This window comes from Prionailurus bengalensis, chromosome D3, assembly GCF_016509475.1.
Source record: "Prionailurus bengalensis isolate Pbe53 chromosome D3, Fcat_Pben_1.1_paternal_pri, whole genome shotgun sequence".
NCBI classification, from domain to species: Eukaryota; Metazoa; Chordata; class Mammalia; order Carnivora; family Felidae; genus Prionailurus; species Prionailurus bengalensis.
In genome coordinates, this window is record NC_057356.1 from 46,755,259 (window position 1) to 46,775,400 (window position 20,142).

General features: G+C 38.9%; 1 protein-coding gene across 6 annotated transcripts in view; it reads right to left on the reverse strand.

Moving 5' to 3' along the window:
• The window catches only part of OSBPL1A (oxysterol binding protein like 1A), a 245,412-nt gene that overhangs the window by 102,900 nt on the left and 122,370 nt on the right, over nt 1-20,142 (reverse strand). For all 6 annotated transcript variants that reach the window (XM_043558465.1, XM_043558466.1, XM_043558469.1 and 3 more), the window contains one exon: nt 2,002-2,164. In XM_043558465.1, the coding sequence (XP_043414400.1) occupies nt 2,002-2,164 (163 nt within the window). The remainder of the gene's footprint in view (nt 1-2,001; nt 2,165-20,142) is intronic.

Here is a 20,142-nt window from a genome sequence, read left to right on the forward strand (position 1 = left end):
ATCAACAATAGCCAAAGTATGGAAAGAGCCCGAATGTCCATCACTGGATGGTGGATAAAAAAGATGTGGTATATACATATACAATGAAGTATTACTAGGCAATCAAAAAGAATGAAATCTTGCCATTTGCAACTACATGGATGGAACTAGAGGGTATTATGCTAAGTGAAATTAGTCAGAGAAAGACAAATTTCATATGACTTCACTCATAGGAGGACTTTAAGATACAAAACACATGAACATAAGGGAAGGGAAACAAAGATATAAAAACAGGGAGGGTGACAAAACATAAGAGACTCTTAAATATGGAGAACAAACAGAGGGTTACTGGAGGGGGTGTGGGAGGGGGGATGGGCTAAATGGATAAGGGGCATTAAGGAATCTACTCCTGAAATCACTGTTGCACCATATGCTAACTAACTTGGATGTAAATTAAAAAAAAGAAAAAGAAAAAAAAAAGAAATAATGATAGCCTGGGGGAGGCGGGGTGGGGGAAAGATGAGCAGCTCAAGTGTCTGGGCTCTTTTATATTCAGATCTTTTTGCACTTAATCCTATGATCCCTCTAGTGACTTTCTCTTTTGGATGTCCCCAAGCGGAAGGAATATAGGAGATAACACTATTGGACTTGGCCCAGGGTAGGTGTGAAAAAATCCTGGCAGGCTCCGATGTCATTCCCGCCCCCCACCCCCCACTTCCCTCAGTTGTGTTAAATACTTCCTTTGCCTCATCACTTATCTCACTGCCTTCAAATCCTAGCTTCACTTTCTCTTCCCAGTGAGTCACTCCTTTCACAAATGCCTTATCCAAATGACAACATCATCATCAGTATCATCTTTTCTACTCCATAATCTGGCTATTAAAATTACTTTTCCCATTCTTTTGATTATATCACACTTCCCACAATAACGAATCTGTTTACCTTACATAACGAATCTCTTCTCTGTAAGCCTAGCAACAACCATTTTCCCTGTCCTATATGATCACACTGTTGTCTTTCATCTCCTCAACCCAATCTTCTTTCATTCCCATTTCTCTTACTTCTCACTGCACTTCCTTTAATCTCCTACTGTGAATGTGACCCTTTCACTCCCTGCTCTCGGAGGTCTCCCGCTTCCACGGTCAAGTTCTACGAGACCAGTAATTGTGTATGTCCACCTATTCTGTAATAACTTGATTTCCTCAAATAAGAGTTAGTTTCAGCCTCACTCGTCTGCAGCCACTCCTCCAAGCACCCCACCTCAAAAATTCTAAAGCAAATTCCTCAAAGGTCCTAACTACTTAGTGGGACATCCCCTCCCAAGTCAGTCCCACCTCCCCACACGTCTCCTTTTTTGGAGCACCTTGGACATGACAGGCATGGTCCTAAACCCAGTTTACACACAGGAACTCATTTAATCCTGACTCAGCCTGATGAAATGGATACTGTAATTATCCCCATTTTAAATATGTGTGAACAGAGAACTAGAGGCCACAGAACTTGCCCAAGGTCACACAGCCAGCTGGTGTAAGAAGCAGGATTCCAATTTAGGCTGTGGGGTCCCTGCTCATTTTGGCATGTATTTCTGAGGCACAACTAAGCACTTCTTTTCTCTGCTCCAGCCACACTGCCGTTTCCCCTCTTTGGCACTCAGCATCCTGGACCGCAACCACCATACTCATCTCTGTCCTTTAAGGATTCAGAGTACTCTCTGATGACAGAAACTGTCCCTTGCTCTACCCTTAAACATACAATAGCACCCTGAAGTAGGAGGTATTTAATGGTCACTGAACAAATTTTTGAGTTTTCACAGCACTCCCTCTCCATCCACGTTGGTGGACTCAGTCCCAACTCGCAGCCTCCTGCCTCAGTACCCCCACACCAAAGAGAAACTGTGTGGGGAGCTGTGGTGCTACATGTCCTCTGCTCTCTCCAGGACACTGCAGGTGACATCTCTAAGATGACGTTCAGGTGGTGGGCTTCAAACCACCCACAACACAGGTGGCAGGATTCTAGACTTACCTGATAGTGCATCATAGAACTCGTCTTCGCTGAGGATGCTGTGGGGTGGCGAGCCTTCAACCAGAGATCGCTCTAATTCATGGTGTTCAGTGGCCAGAGTCTCCAGTGCTTCTGACAAAATTTTGTTTTTTTCTTGCTCCTGTTCCAATTTAAAATTCCTCACCTGCAAGAAAACAGATACACAAAAAAAGACTTCAGTGACAGGAGACATACGTTTATTCAAAGGGATGTAAAATTTATTTGCTTTTGATCCAGTTCCATCACAACATCAGAAATGAAAACAGTTGTGTTATATGCATGCACGGATGAATGAGCACAATTACTAAGCTAATTCTGTTCTTCCTGTGGGGCCTTTTCTCACAACAGCTCTAGCTAATGAAAATAGATTAAGACTAGCAAATTTGGCTCAAATGATCAAGATTCTAGTATAAGAACGTGAGCCAATTTAGAAGTCAGATAAAATTTAAAAAAGACAGTATCTCTCTCTGACATTAATCATGAAATTAAGCCCATTTTGACTAAAATAATTAAAACCATTCTAAATATTAAAATGTATACCACATCAAAGTATAAGATACAATCCTCGAGTTTACTTCTGAAAGAGCTGGAGTATCAAATGAAAGGAAATGAGTGGCCACATAATGACATTTTAACTTCCATTTTTCAATTCCATATTTTGGTTATGGTTCTCTATTTTACCTTGAATTTAGTACACTAACAACAACAAAAAGATTATAAAAAAAGGTAATGCCTGGTTTCATTTTTCATCTTTTAATGAGATCATCCATTCTTCCTAATTCAAGAGCATCTCAACCTTTGCAGTTAACTAATACTCTCTGAAATTTAAGTAAGCTGATCCTCCTGCAAAATAGCAGGTGCTAGATTTGGTGTGGACAGTTTCACCTGTCTTGATATTGGAACTCTAGAAATCACAACTATTCCGCAATCTCCCCCACCTTCTATTCCAAAGGGTCTACCATTACCCACTGTGCAATCGCAGAAGTCTCGTGTTCTTTAACTGCCTTGCCTGAAAATTAGATTATTAGACAACAGTGGAACCTTCTATCAGTAGTCTCCAAACTTGCGTGTGTGTGTGTTTTAACTTGGGCAGAGCAGAACCCATCTCAGAAATAACCCCAACACAGGAAATAGAGGTTTTTCAAAGCTGCACTGGGTGACACTGGTACACTCAGGAGCGCTATGGCTTTCTTTGGCTTCCATCCAAAGTGGGGGCTGTTCCAACAGTTTGAAAAGCACCGGATGGGGGTACTCTACAACCTCCTCCAGGTCCGAAGTTCTGGCTCTGGGTCTTGGGAGCCACAGAACCCTCTCCACTGCTCTCTGAACTACTCTCTGCTGAATCTCACCCTTTCACCTCCTGACACCCACTTGCATGCTCCCTTACCTTTGGTTCTGACTCCAGAGTCCTTTGTAGCCCTGAGTCCCTGACAGCCACATAATCAGGTTCAACAAGCGGAGAGTGACAGAACTTAAAAACACAGCTTTACTGAAATGCTAAGTTCATAACCGAAATGGAGTAAAGCTTTCATTATCTTGGGAACAGTTCCAGTCTTCAGGCACCTAAGTGTTTATCATTACGGTAATGAGATTATTATTATTATTATAGCTGTGATCATGAAATAAAAATAGCAATAAATGATAAATGTGCAAAGATGTGAAAAACTGAAAAAAATACTTATATAATTTTCAAGAAATTGCAAAATACTTGTAAATATCCCTATAATCTGGATTTTACCTCCAGAGGAAATACTATTATGGCTGGAGTCAACTTAAAAATGAAACGGGAGCTCCTGCGTGGCTCAGTCAGTTAAGCATCTGACTCTTGATCTGGCTCAGGTCATGATCTTGAGGTTCTGAGATCAAGCCCCGTGTTGGGCTCTGTGCTGGGCTTGAAGCCTGCTTAAGATTCTCTCCCCCTCTGCCCCTCCCCTATGCGCACTCTCTCTCCCTCAAAATAAACCTAAAACAAAAAAACCCAACCATTTCTTGGGTTAGACAATTCATTTATCTGTAAACAAGGACTACAAAATTGAGCATAATGTCCAAAATGATCCTCTCTTCAAATGGAAAAGATCTTTCAGCACTGTTGTATGTGTAGATTCCAAAAATACCTCTGAAGAGGAATCAAGCTCCTTCACCCCTGCCCATCCATTCCCTTTAGCTTTACCTTTCTTTTTGGCTTTTCAAACATCAAAATGCAAATACGCTGTTGACACTCAACCTTTCAACATATGAATCAACTAAACTTAGTAACTCAACTAACCCTTCTAGTTACAAATATGTTAGTTTTATACCTACATTCATCTAGATTTTAGAATAGTGGCAAAATAAATGATCGAGGCCCCCAAATATAGTGTTCCCTCAACAGAATCTTATTCAAACTCCAATTTATCCTTAACCATCTGAAATATGCACCCCTTCATTTCTGCTATTTGGACACATGCTTTCAGTTGCTCTTACCAGCAGGGAAAGGGGTGGGAAGCACAAGCAGGAGAAGAGGCCCGCACCATTACTCCTGCTCTTACCTTGATGACCTGGCTGCACGTGTACCTGCTTCAAGAGTAACAGGATCTTCCACACTGAAGGAAGAAACCTCACTCTAAAATTGCACACAAGACGGCAAGTTCTTTCATCATGTACACTGACCGCACCTGAGAGCAGATCTACACCAGTGAAGAGCTCTTTATTGCTTTAGAGAGGCATCTAAGAATATACTTCACGGCCATCCATACCTTTCAGCCTATTAGAAAGATGACTGGAATGATGTAATTCCAATCTCGGGCCTTCAGAAACACCAGGGGACCACTCAGCATTTAAAAAATTAGTGCAAAACTATTGATAAAGGTATGCAGAGTGGAAGTTCATGATCAGTGAAGTCCAGCGTATAGGTTTATAATCACATTAGAACATTTCTAGAATATGGTGATTTTTTCAAATTAAATATAAAAGTGAAATACAAAATTTATACCCTCAGCCCTATAACTTTCCCATAACAAAAATTAACACATCACAATGTGAACATAAAGATCAGACTTTATTAGGAATAATTTAAGGACTGAACTATCACACACTTAATAAGAAACATATATATGCTCCACGTCCGTATCACTTTAGACTAACGCAAATACAAGCCTTTCCACTAGTCTTCTCAAACCACAGCAACACAATCTATTGTCTTACTCTCTTTCATGCTGGCATGTGAAATTTCACAATGAACACTTCCAAAGTGTTCTTCACACCAACAGTGAACAGATGCCGGCTAAAGAATCAAGAGTTTTAAAAAGTTACGTGCTACCCAGTGCACGCACATTTTATCTACTCTCATTCTACAAAGTGCCTTGTTACTCACCCACGTTCCACAGAGGTTAAGTCAGGCAGAGACAATAATCAAATCTGGCAAAGGCATACTAAGTGGGGAGTAAGTGATGAGTATTCACAGAATACTGTGTCCAATTATCCAATTACAGGTTAGGTGAAATTCTGGCCTCGATCAATCTGGTAAGCTACCTTCAACTGGCCACACTCCCATCAGCTAAACATCATTAGCCTTATTTCTTATTATTGGATGTGTGGCTACAACACAGAATGTATTAGCTTAACTCTGAAGCCCTAGATCTTCGATTTTAAAACATCTAATTTTATCTCTCAGATAAAGAATTACATTGACCTTTATTTTGTGGTTATAGAACCAACACTATACTAATTTCAAGGCTTTTTTAAAGCTACATACTTTAGGCAACTCCCCACAATGGCCACATAGCTGTTAAAGTGAGTCTGCTCCTTTACAGCTGGTAAGGGCTCTTCTCCTCCAAGTCTACCGAGTTGTTTTGGTAGAAGAGGATGGAGCTCTTTCACGTGAATGACCCTCAGCATTACTTCTGAATCCACAGCCAGGCCGAATCACACCCTCACCTCCAGGGTACAAGAAAATTCAGGTTTGATCCCACATCTAAAGCGCAATCAAGTGTAAAAATATATCCTCATGACCATATAGTACATACTTTGTTTTATAGATTTACAAAGAACCTTTACACACACATTTAATTTTTTTTTAAAGTTTTTTTTAAACGTTTATTATTGAGAGACAGAGACAGAGCATGGGCACGGGAGGGGTAGAGACAGGGGGAGTCACAGAATCTGAAGCAGGCTCTAGGCTCCTCACTGGCAGCACAGAGCACGACACGGGGCTCGAACCCACAAACCGCGAGATGGTGATCTGAGCCGAAGTCGGACGCTTAACCGACTGAGCCAGCCAGGCGCCCCCTTTACACACACATTTTCAAGTTTTCATGGACTCTAATGCCCTTCTTCCATGCCATTCCATCACTGCTTCTCAAGGGTAATGCACTTCCTTATGTTCCTGAAGACCTTGTTTTTCGGTCTTTCCTACCACTAAAAAAAAGACACTTATTTAAAAACAAACGTGCCTTAGTGACCAAAGGAGACCTGACAGGAGAACAGGGAGACAGGCGGGTTCTGCAAGGCAGTTGTGGTGGGGGAGGAGAGATGGCTTAAAGCTTGCAGATGGCTGGGAGAACTCTGGCTTTGATGCTGAGATGGGAAGCTTTTGGAGAGTTCTGAGCAGAGGAGTAACATCCTCTGATTTCCATTTGCATACAGTGTCTCTGGCCAACAAGGAGTCAGGGGGAGGTCAAGAGTCCAATCAGAAAGATCCCTTAAAGGGCTGCTGCAACAGTCAGGGTAAGATGAGGTGGGCAAGAGCAATGAAGAGAGCAGAGATGTAGTCATAGCCTGAATACACTTTGTAGGAAGGCCTAAATGACTTGCTGATAGACTGCCTATGGGATATGAAAGAAAAGAGAAATCAAAACTCCACAGTTTGGGCCTAAGCTAAAGACAGAGCTATCATTACCTAAACCAGGGAAGACTGCAGAGGAAGCAGAGACCATCAGGAACTCTGTTTCGTACATGGTTAAGTCTGAGATGCTGTCAGATAGCCAAGTGCAGGGGTCAAGTAGACAATTCGGTATCAAATCTGGTGTTCAGGGAAGAGGTCCAGGCTGGAGAGAGAATTCTGAGAGTCATTTGCAAATAGATTGTATTTTAAGGTATAAGAGTAGAAACAATCACTAAAGGAGAAAGTGAGGTATAAATAGGAAGACATCCAAGGACTTTTCTTCTGATAGGATATGAGAAAGAACCGGCACAGAAAACAACAACAGGAAAAAAAAAAAAAAAAAAAAAAAAAAGAGAATGAGAGAGAGAGAGAGAGAGAGAGGAAGAGAGACAGAAGGAAAAGTAGGAGTGTGTGGTGTCCTGTAAGCTTCGGAGAAGTACTTCAAAGAGGAGTTAAGTGATAAACTATGTCAAACACCAATGCTAAATAACATGGGAACTAGGAAAAGACCTCTGTATTTGGTGAGGAGATCAATGGTGAATTTGTCACGGGCATTTGCAGTGGAGCACTGAGAGAGTACTAAAGCAAAGATCTGAGTGGAGTGGGTCATGAAAAATGAGAGAAGGAAACAGTACAGCCCAAAATTTTGCCAAAAAGGGAAGGAGACAACTAGGGCAATTGCTGGAAGGGGCTATAAGAGTCAATAATGCTTTACTACGGAAAACACATTTTGAGAGAGCACATGTGCACATGCAAGTGGGGGGAGGGCATAGTAAGAGATGGAGAGAGAGAATCCCAAGCAGGCTCACACTGTCAGCACAGAGCCCAATGTGGGGCTTGAACCCATGAACTCTGAGATCATGACCTGAGCTGAAACCAAGAGTCAGATGCTTAACCGATGAGCCACCCAGGTGCCCCCAGCATGTTTCTAGATTGATGGTAAAGATTCACTAGAGAGGGGGAAATTAATGTGAGAGTGAGAGGAGAGAATTGCTGGAATGATGTTCTTGAGGTTGCTAAAAAGGAGACTGACTTTGGCTCAGGTCATGATCTCACGGTTTGTGAGTTCAAGCCCCGCATCAGGCTCTGTGCTGACAGCTCAGAGCCTGGAGCCTGCTTCAGATTCTGTGTCTCCCCTCTGTCTCTGTCCAGCCCAATCCCCCCCTCCCCCACCACTTGCAGTCTGTCTGTCTCTCTTAAAAATAAACCTTTAAACAAACAAAAAAGGAGGAAATCTAATCCACAAGTATACAGTTGGCCTTTGTTGGGGCACAGAAAGTCCACCCTTAGTTGCAGGAGGAAAGGCAGTAGAAATGGGCACAGATTTAGCTGTGTAGGTATGGGTAATAAACTTTTCTCCTAACTGCTTTTGTCTCAATGCATATGCGAGATGCAGAGAAAAAGAAATGAAGAGGTCATTGACTTACAGATCCCAGCATGTTATGTAGTAAGAAGCCTCTAGTCTCTTAACACTATACACAAGAGAATCTGCCCTGAAAAATGAGATCATTTCCAAGGCTGTCCAAAGCCTCAGTCACACTAACCTTGTCAACTCCAAACAGGGCAGCTGTTGCTCTTCCTGTCATTTACAGTCAATGCTCACTGGCTCTTGGCACCATTAAAAAATGTCCCTTTCTTACTGGCATTGCCATCTTCCTCAACCTGGCTCGAGACAAGAGGAAAAGAAATCCCAATGGGAATTTCCTCTGTGCCTCTCTGTTCTTAGGTTCCGCCTCAAGAAATAAGATGAGGGCCTATATATGGTTGTTGACTTACTGACATATTTTAAGTAAAATGACCTCAATGGAGCTTGTTAAGCTGTTAATAATCTGTTAAAGTCAATTACTTCCAACTGTATCTTCATTTAAATTAAGGAGGAATTTGAGGGGATAACTGGCTATGCCTACATGTAGGACAGAGCCCAGTAAATAGGCACTAAAAAAATATTTGGTAAAAGAAAATGGGGGGCTTTAATAGCAAGGTGGTAACACTTAGAAGAATATGAACTCAGAATATTTCATAATTATTCTGTCAGGCTGATTTTAAAACAACGTCCCAAAGAAATAAAATCAATGAGAGATTAGTAGTATATACCAACGATACAACAATGTGGAACAATTCACTTCTACAATGTACTACCAATAGTAGATTCAATACATATTTATTCCACTGCCTTCTTCAATGGTTTTGGCATTTAAAATAATTTGGTACAAGTGATCTCATAAATACTTTTCACTTCAATTGCAAAGTTGAATCACTTGACAATGACTCTAAGATATATCTACATTAAATTAAAATTTCCACAAGCATGTATATTTTATATTCTAAAAGTAGCACTTACAGGATTATATTCCTATAAGTACTATACATACTTCAATGCATAGTTTCTAATATATAATATTTTGCATTATAATGCATTAAAAGTTTCAAAAGATTTTTATGTATCATGCACAGAAGAGAATGCTAAATTGCCACGTTAATGGTATACATTAAACACACTTCAAACAACTTTCAATGTAATGTAATAAATCAGTGTAGGTTATATACAAATGGCAAAATTCTAAATCAGCCTATTTAATAAAGATTCTGTAAAGTATTTATTTTAAAGTAGTTTTTTAATCATGCATGGCTTTTTAACTCTCTATCAAATATCTGTTCATAATTGTATTCCCTACTGACCAGAATGATTCCTGGAACATGCTTAAAAATAAGTATCGCAACAATATTTTTAAATGAATAAACACCAAGGTGTATAGTAACAGGAGAGGTAGAGGAGGCACTGAAGCAATGCAAAATAAATTTTTTGGAAAAGATCTCTTCAACTAGTATTTATGATATTTCAATGTTTACCAAGAAAGTAATAACTGAGCAAAAATGTCCCTAAAAATCTCATTATTCTTAACTTCAGTATGAGTTTATCTAGCAAAAAAAAAAAAAAAAAAAAAGACAATTTCATAAGCATTTGTATACATAGGGCTAATTTTACATCCACTACCCATAAAGTATATGTATAGCATTTTACAGTTTCAAAGTCACTTTTACATACTATTAGTTCATTAAATCCTAACAACTCTATGAGGAATATGAATGTGTGTGTGTGTGTGTGTGTGTGTGTGTTGCATAAAGTAAAAACCATAAGGTTTAAGTTCCTTGCCAAAGGTTAGCAAAGGAAGAACTGGAACCAAGATCTTTTAACTCCAAATCCCACAAGCTTTCCAATCCATGATGTGGCCCAGTAACACTGTTGACGGAAATACATAATCATGGTCTCACTTTAGGGAAATGGGTGAGGGGGAGGTGACCAGGAAGGTAAAGGTAACCAGTTTGGTGGACCAAGAAAATGGGGACAGGGTGTGCACACAGACTACAGCAAAACAGTTGTTAAAACTATTCCTTGGACCCCCCAACAGGGATTAGATCCCTGTAAAATGGCATTTTACGTTAGAAATCTGGCTGACTCCATACCCTCCAGAAGAAAGATTTCTCATTCCAAGAATTAGTAGATCTGTTCTCTTCAAAACCTGGCTTAGAGCCAAGGTTCTCCGTCATGAAGAGTAGATCTGGTTCAGCTATAGGATCTGTTTGGTTTTCCCTTTTTTTAAATTAGAAGGCCCAGTTTTAGCCTAGCCCTGTTGAATCAAGACTTCCAGGAATGAACGAGGCCTGTGTATTGTTACAGAAATTGATAATTTCTCCCACTATCTGTGGGAGAATCCCAATTTGTTAGCTGGCTATACTGCCCTCCAGCTAAAAGATTATTTCTCATTCTGTCAGCTAGGGCAATATGACTAAATTCTGCCCACAAAGAAGTATTATGAAGAATTCACCAGACCTCCTTAAAGGGAAGGGCATACTCCTATTTTTGCCCTTTGTTCCTTCCTGCTGACCATAAAATCAGATATATGGAATAGCCCATAACATCTGAAACTGCTATACCAGGCCCAGACTGCCCACCTCCTGTCTCCTTTAAGGTGGAAAAAAGAATCTCTAACTTATTTAAGCTAATGTTACGAGGTTTAGAGTTTTCTTGAATGCTAACACTAACATTAATAGATGTAATTTTTTTTTCAAAGCACTACAGATTATTCTGATGTGGCTCCTGGATAAGAATTACTAATTTAGGAGAATTTCCTTTCAGTTAAAAAATTTTATTGAACGCCTACTACTCTTTCAAAGTAAATGCTAGGAATACAAAGTAAAGTAAGAGATTGATTAATCCATGGAGACATTATGGTCTAGTGTGAGAAAAAGACACTTCATACCCAGCTGTTATATTAAAAATGCATATCCTGGGGCGCCTGGGTGGCGCAGTCGGTTAAGCGTCCGACTTCAGCCAGGTCACGATCTCGCGGTCCGGGAGTTCGAGCCCCGCATCAGGCTCTGGGCTGATGGCTCAGAGCCTGGAGCCTGTTTCCAATTCTGTGTCTCCCTCTCTCTCTGCCCCTCCCCCGTTCATGCTCTGTCTCTCTCTGTCCCAAAAATAAACGTTGAAAAAAAAAAAAAATGCATATCCAGGGGTGCCTGGGTGGCTCCGTCGGTTGAACGTCCAACTTCGGCTCAGGTCATGATCTTGACGTTCATGACTTCGGGTCCTGCCCCATGTTGGGCTCTATGCCAAGAGCTCAGAGCCTAGAGCCTGCTTCAGATTCTGTGTCTCCCCCTCTCTCTGCCCCTTCCCTGCTCATGCGTGGTCTCTCTCAAAAATAAATAAAAACATTAAAAAAAAATTAAAAATGCAAATCCAGCATTACTTCTTCCTTAAAGCTTTTCAGTAGCTCCTTATTGCCTTTGGATAATCTCCAAAGGTATGTGTACCCACGAAATAGAAAATCTTCCACATTTGTCAAAAACATTAAACAAAATATTACATACACCGATATATATAGAGATACAGACTGACAACAGTGAGCTCACATGGTCCATGTGCCACATGGTCAAGGCTAAAGTGCAGGCCACCCAGTAACGTTCAGGGAAGAGTAGCAAGTACCACTCAGAGACTGACAGAAGCACTCGCCTTCAGGACACTGTGCTGTACTACAGACTAAGAGTTGGTTAGGAAGATTCACGGACAGTATTGATCCACAAAATACACCCATTTTAATAAAGGCTTCTGCAAAGGAACTTCAAAGTAAAGATAATGCTAATTATGGAAAGTGAGCCAGCAGAAAATGGCACAGGCTTCTACCACCAGTGCGTTGTTTGCTACACCTGGTGAAAACCTATTGTGCATAATCAGATGACAATAAGCCAGTTTTCCAGAAGATGTATACAACACAGCTACCTATTATTTACGTGTTATTATGCCCTGAGATATAAACTAATGAGCATGTGAAGCCAAGACATTTGACTTAACATTTTACACCCGAGCTTCCACAGGGTGAAGACAAACCTCCTGCAGTCTTTTCAGTGATATTTAAAGTCATGTGACTTTCAGTCCAGAGCTTTATTCTTTACATTTCTTCACTAAATGTAATAAAATCTTTAGAAACTCCTTTAAGGTGTTTCAGAAAAGACAAAAAAAAAAAACAAAAACCCTACAAATCACTTGGGGAAACACTACTCTCAAACTACAAAAAAGTCTAAAATAGAAAACAGTATGATGAAAAAAGATATATTCCTTTGTCAGAAAATATTGCTATAAGGTACACAGACAAAAAGACTGGATGAAGATATAAAAAAACAATTTAGTGTGAGATATTTGCCCTATGGAAAACTACAGATGCTTTGAACATGTTTTGGCTAAATGATGTTTGAATAATGAACCACAAGAACTACGTTTTGTTATGAACCTCTAAAGGGTAAATGTACCAAAGATATATTCTCAATGGTAAATAATGAATTTAAAATGTCTTATGGAAAAACTATGTATAAGTGTAATACAATGATGGAGTTATTTTGACCATAAATTTTAATAGATTCTGATAAATTTGATATCACAATGTGAATAGGAAAATTAAAAAAAATACAGACTAATTAGCAAAATAGATTAAAAAATTATAAGCAAAATATTAGTATGTAAATTACGCATAAAGAGGAAATACATCCCAACTAAGGTGGGTATTTTTTCCTGGGTTTTAAGGTGAGCTCAATTTTTAGAATCTATCAAAACAATCTTAAATGATTATATTAACATATTTCTACGTTTGTAATTAACATACAAGCATATTACATATATATATATATATATACACACACACACAGAAAATGATTCAATAAAAGTAAACCAACTAAAAAACTAAGTTTTAAGAAAATTACAATTATGTGTGTATGCCTGTACATACATATACACACACACATAAATATATATAAATATGAGAAGGAAACTTCAATATAAAAAAAAAACCCTGAAAAAGTCTACCAAAAAAACTTAGAGCAAACATCTTATTCCATGTTATAATATTAAAAGCATTCCTCTTAAAATAAGGAATAAGAATGCCCATCACAAGTTCTTTTCAACGTTTGTGAAGCCCTAGTAACACATTTAGCCAAAAAACTGAAGATAGAACTGAGAAAAAATGTTTTCAAAAGATACGGATGTCTGAATAGAAATGTCAGAGAATCTAGAATTATTTAGATATAAGAAGTGAGGTTGCTGGATATAAGATTGATACACAAAAGTCAACATCAACCACAAAGCAAAATGTAATCCTTTCCTCCACTGAATTGCCTTGACACCTTTATCAAGACTTAGTTAATCAGATATGTGTGGAGATCATTTCTGGAATCTCTGATCTGTTGCATTCATCTGTGTGCCTACTCTTTCATCAATATCATATTCTCTCAATTATTATAACTTTATAGTAAGTGTTCAAATCAGGTAGTCTTAATCTTATAATTTTGTTCTCTTTCAAAATTGGTTTAGCTATACTAGGTCCTTTACATTTCTACATAAATTTTAGAATCAGTTTGTCAATTTCTAACAAAAAACAAAAGTAAACAAAAAACCCTACTGGAATTCTTCCTGGGATTATTTTGACTCTATAAATCAATTTGGGGAGACCAGACATCTTAACAACAAGGATATCTGTATTTAGGAGTCTAGTTTCTCTCCATGTATCAAAATGAGAACAAAAACAAAATCTAACTCTTAATGGATTATAGATCCAAATGTAAAGTTAAAACTCGGACACTTTTGGAAGAAAACACAGGAGAAAATCTTAGCAACCATGGGCTTGGCAAAGATTTTTTTATATAGGTCATACAAAGATACACACACACATATTATATATTCTTATATATATATAAGAAGCTTGGATAGCATCAATATCAAAACTTTTGCTTTTCAAAACATAATGTTAAGAAAATGAAAGGCAAGTAAGAGACTGGGAGAAACCACTTATCCAGTAAAGGACCTGTATCTAGACTGTATAAGGAACTCATCTAACTCAGCAACAGAATGACAACCCAATTTAAAAATGGGCACAGGGGGCGTGCCTGGGTGGCTCAGTTGATTAAGCGTCTGACTCTTGATTTTGTCTCAAGTCATCATCTCACGTTTGTGGGTTCAAGCCCTGCACTGGGCTCTGCGCTGACAGTGTGGAGATTCTCTCTCTCTCTCTATGCCCCTCCATTGCTCAACTCTCTCTCAAATAAATAAACTTAAAAAAAATAATACAAAAGGGCAAAGGACTTGGACATTTCTCTAAACATACAAATGGCCAACAAGTATATGAAAAGATGTTCAACCCCTTCAGTCATTAGAGGAATGCAAATTATTACCAGGAGGTATCACTTTAAGTAATTAATTTTTAAGTAGGCTCCCTGCTCAACCTGGGGCTTGAACTAACAACCCTGAGATCAAGAGTCACATGCTCTACTGAGACAGGTGCCCTGAGATAACACTTTATACTTACTAGGGTGGCTATAGTTTTTGTTTTGTTTTGTTTTGTTTTTAAAGAAAATAACAAGTGTTGACAAGGATGTGGAGAAAATGAAACGTGCACTCCTGTGGAGATGTAAAATGGTACAGGTGCTGTGGAAAAGTTTGGTGGCACCTCAAAACGCTCAACAGACTATTGCCATATGACCCAGGATATTCAGTCTTAGGTATATACCCAAAAGAACTGAAACATTTTCAAACAAATACCTGTACAAAAATGTTAAAAGCAGCACTATTCACAATAGTCAAAAGCTGGAAGCAACCCAAATGTCCACAAACAAATGGATGAATACATAAAATGTGTTACATACATACAATGGAAAACTATTCAGCCATAAAAAGAACAAAGCACTGATACATGCTACAGTGTGCATGAAAATTGAAAACAGTGTTATAAGTGAAAAGCTAGACACCAAAAGTTCAAATATTGTATAATTCATTTATGTGAAATGTTCAAAACAAGCAAATCCATACGGACAAAACACAGATTAATCATTTTCAGAGGATGCAGAGTGACTGCCTAGTAAGTACAAGGTTCTCTTTTGAAGTGATGAAAATATTTTGAAAGTAGACAGAGTGATGGTTGCACAACACTGTGACTTGCTAAATGCCACTGAATTACACACTCAAAATAGATATTTTTATGTTATATAAATTCTACCTCAGTTTTTTTTTAATCAAAAAATAAGTCCCACAAACATTAATTTCCCATATGACCTGGCTATTCTACTTATTTCCAGGTATTTACCTAAATGAAATGAAACATTATGTCCACACAAAGACTTATACACAAATGCTAACAACTTTATTTACAATAGCCAAAAACTAGAAACAATCCATATGTCTGGCAACAGGTGAAAAAAAAAATCCTGGTACATGGTGAAATGCAATACTACTCAGCAATAAAAAGTAACAAACTATTGATACATGCAACAACATAGATGAATCTCAAAATAATTAGGCTGAGTTAAAGAAGCCAACCTCCTACACCTCCAAAAAAGTACAAACTGTATGATTCCATTTATGTAAAATTCTAGAAAATGCCTACTGATCTGTAGTGGTAGAAAGCTAATCAATAGTCTCTTGTACTGGGGTAGGTGGGAAAGTGGGAGGTATTACAAAAGGCAGGAAGAAACTTCTGGAAGTAAGCATTCTTTATCTTGATTGGCATGATGGTTTCACTACTGTAAACATCCATTAAACTGAGTTACACTTTAAATATGCGTAGTACTGTGTAGAAGTTATACCTCAATAAAACTGTAAAAAATGATCATATTTAGCAAGAGTAAGGGCCTAGTAAAAAGACCACTCAATACTGATAAAGGGACTTAAAATAATACATTTCTTATGTGAACATACTTTCAAAGAGTATGTCTGTAAAAGAAAAATATTCACTGATGCTACTGAAAACAACGTCAGTATTAAATAGTCATGTATACTGCATTTGTGTGTTTGCCAATACCCCTAAACTAAGACCCACCAAAACCCCACCAGTGGTTGCTGGGTTCTGGTTTTTATATTTCTCTCCATCGTCAACAGAAGATAGCTTTCTGTACACTACTGCATATCTTCCATATCTCTCCATAACTTCACAATTAGAAAAATACCTTTAGATATGTCTACTCAAGAACTGATGTTTGCATCAAATTTGCAAACACTGGCTTTGCATTAAACACAGAATGTTTGCAAGGTACTCTCAAACAGTGCAGAACACAGGGCTTCTGGAGGCATCCAGAATGAAAACCCCAACTGAGACTCTGTTAAGCACATTCTTGTCTCATTATGGTTGCAAAGCTTCTACCTAAAAATAGCTTACTCTTATATAACCACTCACCACAGATTTATATATTTTATGTATCCTTGAAATAAATTTCTTTTTTCAAGATGTGCCACCAGAGGTATAAACAATCATTTTTAAAAGCAGGGAAGTTTTATGGTAATATAAACAAATCTGATTTTCAAAAGTTATTCAAAGATTCTGTAGTTGGTAGTTCTGATGAAAATAACTACAAAAAGTTATACATAGCAGAAGTAACACCTACCAAATCTCATTTTTCAAATGAATTTTTAAAATTTGCATACAATAAAGTCCATTTTAAGAGTATAGTTCAATGAATGTTCACAAATCTATACCCCATGTCACCAGCACCATTACAAAGATACAGAATATTTCTATTCCCACCCTCTGCCCCAAATTCTCCTGTGCTCCTTTACTGTCACTCTCCTGCTGTTCTCCCCACCCCCCCACCCCACCCCCCAGCAACCACCATAACCATGCTTTCTTTAGGTTTGTCTGTTCTTGATTTCAAATAAATGGAGTCATGTACGACACACTCTTTTGTGTCTGGCTTCTTTCACTAAGTACAATGTTTTTCAGAATCACTCATGTTGTTGCAAGCGTAAGCAGCTTTTTTTCTGTTCCTGATGCCCATTCCACTAGACAGCTATACCCTGATTTCCAACTCTTACTTTTCTAATGCCTTTAGTTCGGTCTATGTGGGAACAGTGTTAAGTCCAGAAAGACAGTAACTTTAACTTTGTTATTACAGGATTTTGATATTTCATTGTTTTAACAAGTGTTTTGCAGTTCTTAACCTGGGGGGGGGGGGGACTAAAATATGCCAGGATCACAATTCAGTAGGTTCTAATTCCATCTGAAGAAACCATTTTAATTAAAGCAGTGCTTCCCAAGTTTTGCAAGTCATGGCACAAACAGAATACAATCTTTGTATGGCAAACAGAAGAGATCAGCCACCTGGTTTGGGGGTCTGCCCATTCTAAGTGGAAAGGATTATTCATCTGAAGCTCACTACTTGGAGAGCTCTGTTAAGCTATAGTTAAAGAGGGGCATCTGGGTGGCTCAGTCGGTTAAGCGTCCAACTCTTGGTCTTGGCTCAGGTCATGATCTCACTGTTTGTGAGCTGAAGCCCTGTGTCAGGTTCTGCGCTGAGAGCCTGCTTGGGATTCTGTCTCTCCCTCTCTCTCTCTGCCCCTCCCCTGCGTGCAGTCTCTCTCAAAATAAGTAAATAAACTTAAAAAAAAAAAAAGATACAGTTAAAGGACAAGTATTCTTATTTTAAAAACCTATATTGGATTTTATAGAAAAAATCTTCTGCACACATAAAACCGTATGTAAAATAAAATATTGATTAAACAACCAAAGTAATGTGAAAATCCTTAGAGTCTTAAAACAGTGAATGTGGCTTATTTTCCCTTCTTTGAGTGCAGCACTTAAATTATTTTTGTCTTCAAAATTTTTAAAAATTGACCCATGACTGAACTGGTGCCCACATGGCCCTTCCAAGCCCAGTACAACTTCTTTTTTATTAAATTTAGATTCAAATGAATTAACATATAGTGTAGTGTTGGTGTCAGGAGTAGAACCCAGTGATTCATCACTTACCTACAACAGCCAGTGCTCATCCCCACAAGGGCCCTCCTTAATGGCCGTCACCCATTATGATACAACTACTAATCAAAGGGGAGTCATTATGCTTCTCATGCAATAAATACTCATCACCACCTACACCATGCCAGGCATGCCAAGCTTCAGAGGATCAGCAATGAACAATATAGACCAAACTCCCTGCACTCAGAGAACTTATAGTCTACTGGGAGGAAGCAGCTAGAAATGTCTGTTAGATGGTGGAAAACATTGAAAGCAAAAATAAAGCTGGGAAGGGGGAAGCCAGTCCTGGGAGACACAATGGCCAGAGAACTCAGTGATCAGGTGCCACTGAGTTAAAGGCTGTCAAAGCTGAGGGAGAGAACCAGGCAAGGACCTGGGAGAAGTGTGTTCCAGGAAAGGGAAGAGTGAACGTTCTGAGGGGGAAAAGGCTCCCAGTCTGTGGGACAGAAGGAGGCCACTGTCCTCAGAACAAAGCTGGGGTTGTGGAGTGAAGCACATGAGAGGCCATGACGTAGGGGAGCAGGGCCCTTCCCATGGGACTTTGCGGGACACCGTAGCAATCAAGACTCTTCCTCCAGCAGAATGGAAAGCCAATGCGAAGTGCCATGCTCTGCACTCAAACTTCATGTGGAACACTGGCTTCACTTCTGGAGGACGCATTTTTAGAAAAAACCTGAGAGAGATCATTGCAGAGTAAGAAAACGATCTGGAAAGCCCGACATTGTAGTAACAGTTGAAGGAACCTGTGGATGTTTGTAGAATTTACTAGTTGCTCCAAATAGCTGAGGTATTGTCCCAGGAGAGGAAACATTAAGTTTTTGTGATGTTGCAGGGCACAGATGTGAATTAAAAGAAAAATGGAAAAAGCTTCACCTTAATGTAAGGTTGAACCTTCTTTTACTTTTAGCTTTACCACAGGGGAACGGGTGGTCGTAAGGAAAAAACTCCCGTATAATAGTAGTATCAGCAGGAAGAGGAGGAGCCAACATCTAGGTATGTTTACCATATGTCAGGTGTTATGATAAATACCTGGCATACTATTTCATATAATCCTCCCACAATCCTGTGAGGTAGGTATTATTAATGATGAAGAAACTCAAGCTTATTGAGATTACATGACCTACCTGAGATCAGCCAACTATTAAGTGACAGAGCTGCTATTCAAACCCAGGTCTGTGGGACTCGGGCTCCAAGCCTGGAAGTATTGGAGTACACTGCCTGTATATCCACTGATGGCAGTTTCACAAGCACATACAATGACTATCTAGCTAAAGAGAGGATTCTTGCAAATGGAGGAAAATTCAAGGACCTCTAAGATCCTTTTCATGGCTTTGTGGTTACATTTTCCCCAATTTTCTCCCTAGTTTTTAAAATTTTACTTTGACTTCAAGATTTACAGAAAGTTTGTGCTCCTAAATATGGCTAAAGATCAAATAATTTCATTACAGAATATGTTAAATTCCCTGTTCAATTCTAATGCCCAGGTTAATTACTTTCTAGCTTTGATATTTTATTAGTTCCCATGTACAAATGAAGATAGGCTTGACTTTTCTCAAGTATATCAATTTCCTGGTTTCATATTTTATATCTGTGGTGATTCAAATGTATCTTTCCATCTTCCTATGCTAACTCGGTAGACAAGATAAAATTCTTCTCAATTAAGCAATGACCCTTCAAAATACAACAGCAAGGCAACATCTGGTATCTAGAATACAGAAAGATAATGAAAATAAAGGTAGAATATGGATATTTAGACCTACACCTAGTCTTAAATCCAAGGAAACCCTGAGAATTAACCATGCTTTGTGCAGCTGCATTTTTACTAACGAGGGAAAGGAGGGAAAAGAGCAAACCAGGGAGACTTGGGGCTATGTGCCCTCCACTACACTTCAACAGGGCAACTTCTGGTTTTGAAAATAAAGGAAAATCATGGCCTTGCACGGCTAGTATGGGGCAATGTAAGAAGAGACCGTC